Genomic DNA, 11030 nt, shown 5'->3' with positions numbered 1-11030 from the left:
AGTATTTGTTTGGTTTAAAACAGGCAAACATTTCAGAGGTTGAACAGAGACAACGTGCACCCTCCCTTCCCCTGTGCATGTTTCCAGTTCAAGTAATAGGAATTTCAGAAATAAGCTGGCTCATCACATGGCGGGGAGAATGTCAGAAACTTTAAAGCTTTCTGTGGTATAAATCCCTAAGCAGGGCATGAAAGTAGCAGGCAGGAAATCTTCTACAGCTGAACTAGCTTATCCCCTGGGCTGAGTTTTTTCTTTCTTTTTTTTTTTTTTTTTCCTTTGGTTGTAGAATTTTGCTCTCAGTGTTGCCGAACGCTTCTGTCCGACGTTAATGCGATTCATTACCCAGAGCGGAAATTTGCTGCTCCTGGATTACAAGGACGATCATTTGCGGTGGCACAGAAAAACTTCAACAGTAGAGTTAACGGTAGAGGAGAAGAAAGAAAAGGAGAACCGTTCGATCACTTTGGATTTCCAAAACACGTACAGGAGTAAGAGCCACCCTAGCCGAGAAGGGAGCCTTCGCAGCTGTGCTGCTGGTCCCCACGAAGCTGTCCCAGCTCCTTGTGGCTTTCAAGTCATTTATTTCTGGGCCAACAGCCGGTTTCTGTTGATGCTCAGTAGACTATGAAAGCCTCCTAAACCAGGTGGCACTAACCAGTTGCAGCTTTTGTTCGACACAGAGCCCCTACTTTTGGCTTTCTGCTTCAAAGTGCATGTTTCAAATTAGACAACAAGGCATTAGGACAATCAAAGGCATCTGCAGAGCCCTCGCCTAGACACAGGCCGTGACCAGGACTGGGAAAAGGCAGAGCTGAGGCTGCAAAAGCAGAGCCTGGCTGCAGGACCAAGCCCTCAAGCTGCCCACGAAAGCAGGGCTCCCTGCTGCAGGCAAGGTGGCATCAGCCAGCAGTGAATTCCTAAGTCAAGGAGCAAAGCTGAGGCTAAAAGATGAGTTGTTTTCACTTAGTCTTGTAAATATTAGGGAATTTTAAACGCGTCCAGCGAGGACAGGAAATCTTTTTGCCCTTGCAGTACCGTGAAGATGTCTGATTTTATTAGAATATAGCTATATTTGGAAAAAGAATCAGTAATAGATGTGTGCACATTCTTGCTTGCTCTGCAAAGACAATTACTGGATTACAAAAAAAGGCACAAGAAGCACATTCCTCCTTCTTCTATCCCTAAAAGGGTTCCTCCTTCCTCCCTGCTGAAAGCACTACTTCTGCTGTCACTGAATAATCTCCAAGCACACATTTCCATCTGATCCAGCTGGCTTGGAAGCCCCTAGGATTAAAGATCTCTCTTCTGTTTGAGTAATTTCAGCGATGAGAATCTTATTGCTTGTTGCACCAATTCTCTTCATCCTCTATCTATATATAGCAAGAGATGAAATAATATCACATTTTGTTTTATTGCTGGAGGCAGTCTGCCGTCCCCCAGGGCAGTTTCCCAAAGGAAGGAGGTAAAACAGAAGATTTGGCAGGACCTGCTTCCTGAGACAAGAACAAGGTAGCGCTGTGCTCACCCCACCTGGCTGGCTGTCACAGCAGGGAAACTGGAGCAAAGAAGGGCTCAGGGTTATTGAGCAAGGGGTGGAGAGCCAGGAACAAAGCAGTCCAGCCACTGACCCTCTGCTCCATTTGTCATGAACTGATTTTGCTGTGCCTGGAAGGCGAGCTGTGTCACAGCCCAGGACGTGCCGATCCCAAGTGAAGCCTTTACACAGACTTGGGTGCACGGAGTGGGAAAAAGGAATGTGACTCTTTGGTGAAAATCCTGGTTGTCATACCATAGATTCATTTTAATAAATTAAGTTTGTATCTCTAGTCCCTACTACTGCATTAAATCACTATCTCCTGCAGTTGCCTGGCTGTTATTCAAGGTTTCAGCGATTAAATATCCCCCCACCCCTATGTCTTCTCTGTGGAAGGCTTAAAATCCTTAACACCTTACACAAAAATAGAAAGCAATGAGACCAAGAGCTCTACACATTAACCCAGGACTGAATGGATTCTGCTCTATTGATAAATGTAAGAAAAGTCACCAGGACCTTCGCAGAAGCTTCAAGGCTGGACAAAGGACACAGAGTGATTAAAGACAGAAAACCAAGTGTGTTCCTTGTGCCATCACACAGTCACAAAGGGTGTGCCCTGAGAAATTCGTGCAGCCCTGGGCTGTGATGGCGTGCCTGCCTTCGGCAGCACGGTGCAAGCACTCTTCCAGTGCTCGGGAGGATTTGCTCACTCACTCACAGCCTGGCGGCTTCGAATGAAGAGGTGGAAAGTTTTACCTAGCTGTGATGGTTCTTGTTGAACTCCAGAAGAGACAGAGGAAGTCAGAAGCCAGCATGCTGCCAGCTGCAACAGGAAATGCTGAGCAGGGCCCCGGCAGGGCTCCCCGCTTCCCACTGGAAGAAAATGGCTTTGGAAGTAATGGCATGGAAATCCCCCATCCAAGGCATTGCAGTCCCTGCTGCATGTTCCTAAAGCTGTGCTTTGGCTTCCAGCAGAGCAAGGAACACCAGTGCTCTTCTGGCAGGAAAGCACACAGGCTGCCACCTGCACACACAGGAACAGGGCCACAAGCTTTGCTGATCTGTGCCAGCGAGGAAGCAATCTCTTTTGAGAAGTAATTCCTACCTTGCTTTGCTGTCTGTTCAAACCCTGATCCCCCTTCAGTGAAACCTGCCCACGTGTTCTTCCACTAAAGATGCAGAGGAGCGAGTGCCCTGCTACTACAGCACACAGCTCACCGGCACAACAGATCAATGTCCACCTGGAGGCCGAAAATGCTAAAGCACTAAGTGTTCATGGGGTTTGGATTGTTTGAAAATAAAAGCAAATTGCTTCTAGGAAACTTGCTTGCATCTGTACACGTAACACTGCCCACTGGTGGGTTTTTAGTTCCTAGCATTTGGCTGATAGTGGAGAGGGCTTGGATGAACCCATCAAATTCCTGAGCGCTCCTGATGGCATCATTTTGCCGTAAGATGTTCATGGTCCAGATAGCAGTTGCACAAAAGCACTGATGGGAGAAATAGAGCTAGAATATTTACCTTTGTCTCCTGTGGGAGATATCTGTATGAGAGAGCTTTGGCTACGCAAAGCCTATCCAAACAGGGCTGGCCTGGAACTGCCTGGTGGCATGAATGAGAAAGGTTTGCTTGTTAACAGAAACGATGTAAGCGACCACTGATGGAAGCTCTTTGCCCATGGTATGCTTCTGTTGTGGTGTGAGCAGCCCAGGAGGCAAGGGTATTAGAAAACAATATCAGCAGGAGAAACTGGAGTTTAAATCAGTCATGAAAAGGTCAGCTTTGGACTCATAGCACTGCTCTGAAGGACACCTTTTTCCTATTTTCTTACTCTCAGAGTTTTTGTACATATATATACATATTAAACATGCTGGTGATAACTCAGTCTCTCTTTCAGGCACTATCATCGGACACAGAATTCATTTCACTTGGAACTTTCCTCTTACTATTGCAGCTCCACCAATGTTACCCTGGATTCCCCTTATAACCGGAGGTGTCTTCTAGATCTCAAAAGAGATTGATATATCAAAACCAAACTCAATTACAAAATATAATAATATCCTCTTCTTGGAAGTGAAGCTGCCCCATATTCCAGATTGCGGCAGGATTTTTATGTCCTCAAAATATTTTTTAATAAGTTCTACTTAAAATATATCCGAGTCCAAGTTTGCCTCTTGGGCACGTTGTAATGCTCAGTGGAAGATCTGTTCCCTGTCAATTCCTCTTGGGCTCTGCCGAAGGGCTCTTCTCACTCTTCTTCTGCAGACTTGAGCATGAGAATGGCATTGTAGATCTTCAGGGCAGGACCCAGTTTGATACCGAGTATTTTAACTATGTCGGTCTGGTTCAGGAGCAGAAAGGCTTCACCATCTATCTGCTAGAGGTGCAAAACACAACATCAGATAAAAATTACCATGAAGATACAGGCAGGATTCTCACTTCTGCTTGTTCAGTTAAATGATGTGCTTAGAACTGAGGAACGAAAGCACAAGCACAGCCCTGAAGACTGAGACCTCATATTTCTCCCTAGTGTTGGCACCCACCCAGCCTGAAGTTCCCAGGCATGCTGCCCTTCCCAGGGGTCTCAGGACTCAACCAAGAAGCCCGTCTTCTAGAAACAGAGAAGCCAAAGCGTGGGCAAAAATTACAAAGAGATCACGAGGAGGAGGCTCGTTCATTAGACTTTCTGTTCACTGTAAGGATACTTCTCTAAAAAGCCAACAACTGTCAAAAATCCTACTGCCTATTCATAATATGTGGCCAGAAATTAGATCAGGAAATGCAAGTCTTCAGGAGGCAGCTATCCAAGAATTAATCTATTACACTGATCTGCAATGATTAGAAGTATAAAATCACCATTTCCTAGTGCATTCATTACATACTGTCATTGCACAGCTTCTTGGATTCCTGCTGAGCTGTTCAGGGTAAAGTTTGAAGCTGATTTTTTTGGTGAGCTTTGCTAGAAACCTTACAGATGAGAAAAAACCCTTAGATGTGCACACCTGGCTGCTCTAAGAGCCAGTCCTTTGCCCACAACCAGCCAGTCTCCATTTAAAGGAGTAAAACAGGAGGCTGTTATGAAATAACTTTCAATGGCACTAAATGCGCTTGTTCAGCACAAGGTAAAAGAAATGTGCTATATAAAACACGGCACAGTAAAGACCTGGAATCTGTCTGGATTTATACACGCACTCTCCTAATCTATCAGCAAGGAGACATTCAATTAGATTCAAAGCAAGCGATCCAAAAACACACTACCTTGTGGAAGTAAGGGATGCTCTAGGTACCAGTGAGTAAAAACATATTAAGAAAAGGTTAAAAATGTACTTGGTTTCATAAGGACATCCAGAGAGACAACAAAGATATAATTAACATAAACCCCAAATGCTGCAGGGAGGAAGCCAAAGATTAATGGACACAGACAAACAATGCATGTGTCTCTAAGTTATTCCATTAAAGTCCATTTACAGAGACCGACAGCCATCTCCTCCTCTCGCTTGATGTTCACCAGTCCAGCAGACACCACCAGACTCTCAGCTGATCCAGAATAACAATCCTTCTGTCCCTGCAGTCTTCCTAACTAGAATTCTTTTGAATGTCAACAACTGGCGGAAGAGGATACATTCAATAAACTTGGACAAACATACAATTAAAGCAAAGAGCTGGGACATGGGAGATTTGGTTTCCTCCTCTCTGGCCACACAAGAGACTGTTAGCAAGTTACTTTTACCTCCCAGTATGTACACTGGAAATGACAGCAGGGCTCCCAGTCCACAGACAGCCACACAACCTCACTGAATATTATTTATAAGCTGCCTGGAGTCTACACTGCTGCAATGCCCATGTTAAAAATAGCTTGAAATGGATGGACTGCTGCTTAAATTAAATAAAAAGAGTCAAGAGCAGGAGAAAGCTGCTGGAAAAACAGTCCTGTGTTTCAAAATGTTTTTGAGTTCAGTATTATTATTACTGTGTTTCACTTTCACTGCATCGCCTCGAAGATGCTTATTTTAACCAGACCTTCCCTGAACCGGTCCTAGAAACAAGCGCCGTTATCACTGCCTGTGGTTTACTATTCATTTCTTTGTTCCATCTTATTTGGATGGTTTTTAAAATTCTGGGCACAATTTGTTCTCTTCATTCATAACGTAAGCAGCAACTTATCCCTCTCCCCCCAGCCAAGAGAAGCCTGCAAGGGATTTATTTATCCTAAACTGAGAGCACTCAGAGGCCTGATTACAGCTAATGGACAATCCTGGTGGAGGCCAGCAGTCCTGTCACTCACACCTGAATTCTGGCCAAAGCCAAACTGCTAAAAGGGTTTTAATTTCAAACTGATAGTTCAGTTTGAGCAGAAACCTGAAAAACAGTCCAAGCCCCTCTCGTTTGGCATAGCGAATCATACTTGGAGGTTGCAGAAAATCAGGTACTAAAATAGAACACGGCCAGGCTGCTCTCTGAACTAGAAAACAGCCACCTTGCTCAGGGCCCATTTAAATTATTGCTAGAAGAAATGAAATAAATTGTGAATGGTTGGATTCATTATAAGACTTACATCTCACTTACCAAGCCCTCATTTCTGAGCACAACTTCACTAGAAATCAGGCTGCATCTTTTACACTCAGCTACACCGAAGGACTGGTTCAGTAGGATAAATTTCATTATTCCCACTATATTCAATTAAACAGCATTCCACTAGAATGTCACACTGCGAACGGTGCTTCTCGCAAGCCTCAATTTATTTTGCTTTTTATTTGGTGTGTGTGTGTGTTTTAAAATAAGGGAAAACAAAATACAGAGACATAAATCCCATAAAATGCACTACGGCCTGATTCATCCTGAAAGGAAGCCAGCTCTGGGGAGCAGTCATCTATTAAAAACCTGCCCTTTACAGTCACTACAGCGTGCAGCGCGTCTCCTCGGTACAGAGGGTGTGCTCAGTGCCTCGCAGAATACAGAGAAGGCACAACCCCTTCTCTCAAGCTCTTCCCATCAAAGCAGGAGAGCTGTGGTGACAGAAGGGAGGCACGGCTGTGCATATTAATCAGGGGCTCGCACAGAACCTCCAAGTTGTACCTGCATCATAACTGGAAGCCAAAGCAATCAGCAGAGCCTGGGCATCGTACCATCAGTGACAGGACGTGCTAAGGAACAGGACAGCCGTATCCTGCACTAGCTGCGGTTTCTGAGAAGCCACGGTGAAGGCACCACAAACAGGGAGCAGAGCCCAGAGCCCAGCCTGGCACGAGGCAGCAGTGACAGGACACACCGCATGCAGGTGACGCTGACTTCCCAGCAGCTGCTTTTCAAGGCGAGGACCTTCTCCTGCTCCCACCTCAGTCCTCAGGAGAAGCTCCGAAGACACCCTACAACTGCCAGCCTCACCAAGAGGAGCAGGCATATGTTCTCGTTAGAGGGAGCAGATGAGATCTTCGCTGCACCATTCCAACAGGACATCTTTATAACGATGCCAGAAACACTATGCCATAGTCCAAGACAGGATGTTAAGCATAAGCTAAGTGATTGGAACTGGAGGGGAAATTTAAAGCAGCAGAATGCAATTAACCATGCTGGAATCGAGCTTGATGCCGAAGCTGCCTCCTAAATGCCACGGGCTCCTTAATGACAAGGCTGAGCATGTCTGTGCAGCCAGCCCCGTAACTCTGGAGCAGCAGGGGTACGGAGCAGACCCAGCAGTGTCACAGCACTGCACTTGGGAGTGCACATGGCAGGCTTGGCTTACCTCTTCCCTGAACACGGACGCTTGTTCTTTGCAACCAGGTAGACGCTGGATAAAGCTCACCACCTGTAATTAGATGTAGAAGAAGAGAAACGTGAATAATTGAAATGGACATCAAGTAAAAAGGCCTCATTTCTGTATGTGAGTTCTGTATGCAAGAATTTGTCAAACTTGAATACTTACGAATCTCCCACTGATGAAGGACATATATGAAAATATTACTGAGTTGTTGCTGCAGCACAAATACTTTCCATATTGCTGTTTGACCACCTCTCTTCCTTTAAGAGAGCAGTTTCTCCAATGCTCTAAGTGGTTCTTATAAAACACCATTATTACTTTTACAGATTAAGAAGTGTATATGGTTATGCACTAGTTTAAACCCATCCCCAACTTTACTTCCTCTATGGTATTATCAGAAAATACAATTACAAAGAGAAGGATATAGAGAATTTCCCACGATGAAAATCCTTTAAGAGAGAAGATAAACCAACCAAATGAGTACTCCTGGTTTACCAACACACAGGAGGCAGAAGAGCTATGAAAGAAAAGTGGGTTTTATTTAATCTGTGGTGGATGCAGGGGATCCATGGAACCAACAGCATTAAATAAGTTAATTTTACATTCCATATTAGAGAAAACCTTTCTAAGCAGGAAATGTGTTAACATTTGGAATAACCTCCTCTGAGACATGCAAGCAAGCCTTGGATTACATTATATAACACTAACTAGTGCAAGAAGCAATCCTGAATGCAGTGGAGGATGACTTAATAAGCATTGTCTTCTCCATCTGTAGCTTCACTGGTTCACAGAAGATTTGTATATTGAGGCATAATCAGATCAAACATCGCATGCTAATTGGATGCTCCCTTGCAGGAACAGCTCTGTTTCACGAGGCATATTCATTTGAGTTATTACAGATGTGACATTTCTTCCATAAACACAAACAGACAAACAGTTAGGAGGGTTTGCTGTCAAAGATGAGCTTCCCTTTAACTCACGATTGTCAGACTCTCTCCTAAATCACGTCCTTGCATCTCCAGCTGATCCCACCACTCGTGCTCATTCCCTTCCCCCAGTTCCGTCCGCAGGGAGCTATCAGCCTGCCCCCGGGCTCCCCTCCACCCTGGCAGAGCTGATTTTTGGTGAGCAGCTCTGACTCCACTGCTTCTGTTACGCAATCTGCCAGCAGAGCCTTCCTCTCCTCTCACGTTTCACCATTACATGGTGCTAGGAGGGAAAGCTCCATTTTAAAGAGAACCTCTAAAATCCACAGCTCTAGCACACAGTGACTCCCAAATCTTCTTCTGTAGAAGTGCAAACAAGTAACAAAATACAACTCTATTTCCTTTTGAACTCCTCCCCAACTTATAACGAAAAGAAACAAATCAAAATGCCTCTGCAGGGCAGCATCTTCCAGAATTTAAATGACACTAGGACCCCTGGGGACAAAACCCTTAGGGTCTGCTGCATGGAGAGGTTGGCAGAGATTTCAGGGGACTGCTCTGAGCTCACTTTGCTCTTCCGTCTCTTCTGTCCTTCCCTGGAGAATTGCTGCAGGCCACTGTCATGGTCAGTGTGATGGGGCTTTGATCTGTCCCAAAGTCACTTGTATGTACACAGCAAGCACCCTGCTCCAGAGAGGCCTTTTAAACAAATAACGGTCCTGGGGGTCACCAGAAATGGAGAAAAGGAGGAAGGAGGAGGATGCAAGAGAAGAATACTGGAGGGATCGTTGTCGGGGTGTTAGCCTGACCCTGGGTCCTGCAGAGCCGGGTGGCCTGCCTGGCCCGTGCCACTGCCAGAGAGGACAGTCCCCAAACTAAGGCACTGGGGAGAAAAGGGAGCAGCAGAAGCCCAGGACAGCAGCACCTCAGGCTGCAACAAACTTATTTGAACCCCGACACAGCTGCACAATCACTGCAGGGCACACAATTACCCAGGGAAAGGCGAGGATGGGGAGGGCAGGAGATGTGTTGGATAGGTCCGGAGCACAGCGGGATCAGGCAGATCAGGGCCTTTCCTTTGAGGAGGTGAACTCCTGCCTGCCTTTCCTGCTGGTAATAACCTCACGTCATAACCTCAGAGCTATCTGGTGGAAGTGTCTCACACTATGACTGCGTATCAGTGATGGTGGTGGGGAATTGTGCTGTGTAACTCTGAGAGCACTTAAATCTCCACGCAATGGGTGATAATGAGATCCCAGACATGATACATCACACTTGGCACAGTACTGGAATATCGTTTAGGATATTTTGGGATAGGAGCTGGGCTTAACTCAGATGCAGTAACCCACAAGCAATTAGCACAGGGACAGTCCCTTCACAAGGTACCAGCATCTGATGAGGGATTAACTAATGAACAATTCAGCTCCGGCACATATTAATGTTCTCCTGTGATTCCATACCCTACACTAACTGTGCTTTGAAAACATGATAGGAAGCTTTCAATACATAACAAAGCTGCATTAAAGTAACTAATCTGGTTGAACTGTTCAGTGTTACCAAGGGTTTCTTAGCTTGAGGGTCCCTAAATACTGCTGCTGCTCTGTCATTTCAGCTGTTCTCAACCAACAGAGAATTAAAGCAAGATTTTTTTTTCCCTTAATGTGGGTTTTATAAAATAAAAACAGTTCTTGGGTCTGAAACCAAAGGAGAATTTTGCACTCCCATTGCTCTTGTTTCACATCAGCAGAATAGGCTCCTTTGTGCAGCAGAGTTCAAAGCACAACTCATAGGCGACTGTTTGCCCTGCAGGAAGATGTTAGAAGCCCAAACACCGACAGATCAAATCTACTTTGGACTCACTAAAACACAGAGAAGTCCTACTGCTTTCATCTTCCAGACCTTGCGGCTACATTGCCCTGCACGTGCCGATCCTGCAAGTGCTCACACAAGGGCTAAATTAATTCCTACGGGAATCTGGGAGGAACATGAGATTTGCAAAACCCCGATCCACTTTACTGAAATTCAAAACAAAACCTGTAAGGACTTTAGCCGGTCTGTTGTGGTGCTGCAGCTGATCTTTTTAATGTGCCATTCACACTCCTACTGGTAGTCAGCGCATCGCTGGTAGTTTCAGGCAGTTCACTGTGTTCTGGATTGTGAATCACTGCACCACTATGCCCTGCATCGATGCCCTGTGGTCCCTACTTATATTCATCTGCTATCAAACTAATATCCCAGTTAAATTTACCCAGCAGTTGCTTTAAAGGTCAACTGTAAAGGACAAATTTTATTTGGCTTGTATCCTGTCTCTGTTCCTCCATGAAACAACCTCCATGTTTTGTCCAAAAGAAAGAGATTTTGATTGTTTTCATGTCAGAGGATTAGCTGCTCCTGCCTGTATTGATTTACTAAAAGACCTTTTGGAAAAAAAATAAAAAATCAGTGGAAGCTTTCTTAGAAGGATACAAATAGAAAATCTTTCAGAGAGATTTTTTTTTTTCCTCCTTGCTATGAATTCAATTCTAACTCATCTTCATTAAAACTTAAAAGAAAAAAAGAAGAAAAAAATGGACAGTTTTTAAAGCAGCCACACTAATTGCTCTATTGCCTTCACATTTGCTGTGGTTCCCATCCCTTGTGATTCTGCAATCCCACCAGACTCCAACCAGTCCTCCAGCATGAAGAACAAAGTAAAGATTGGATTTATCTGACGTAAGAGGCACTTAGGGAAAATGCACTTTTTAAAAGTCTCTGAAGATCCTCTATGCATCATGAAGAATGGCACCTTTTCCTGCTTTGCAGATTACTCCTT

At 44.9% G+C, this 11030-nt stretch overlaps 1 protein-coding gene across 1 annotated transcript in view; it reads right to left on the bottom strand.

Annotated features, from left to right (window-relative positions):
* Positions 1-256: 256 nt before the first annotated feature.
* The window catches only part of LOC116498198 (lethal(3)malignant brain tumor-like protein 4), a 39918-nt gene continuing 29144 nt past the window's right edge, over positions 257-11030 (bottom strand). Inside the window, exons 20-21 of the mRNA XM_032202456.1 lie at positions 7278-7340; positions 257-3911 (exon numbers count right to left, since the gene is read on the bottom strand). Coding sequence (XP_032058347.1) covers positions 3783-3911; positions 7278-7340 — 192 coding nt within the window. The 3' untranslated portion in view covers positions 257-3782. The remainder of the gene's footprint in view (positions 3912-7277; positions 7341-11030) is intronic.

The sequence above is a fragment of the Aythya fuligula genome, chromosome 23 (genome assembly GCF_009819795.1).
Source record: "Aythya fuligula isolate bAytFul2 chromosome 23, bAytFul2.pri, whole genome shotgun sequence".
Taxonomy (NCBI): domain Eukaryota; kingdom Metazoa; phylum Chordata; class Aves; order Anseriformes; family Anatidae; genus Aythya; species Aythya fuligula.
This window is presented reverse-complemented; position numbering and strand designations above follow the sequence as displayed.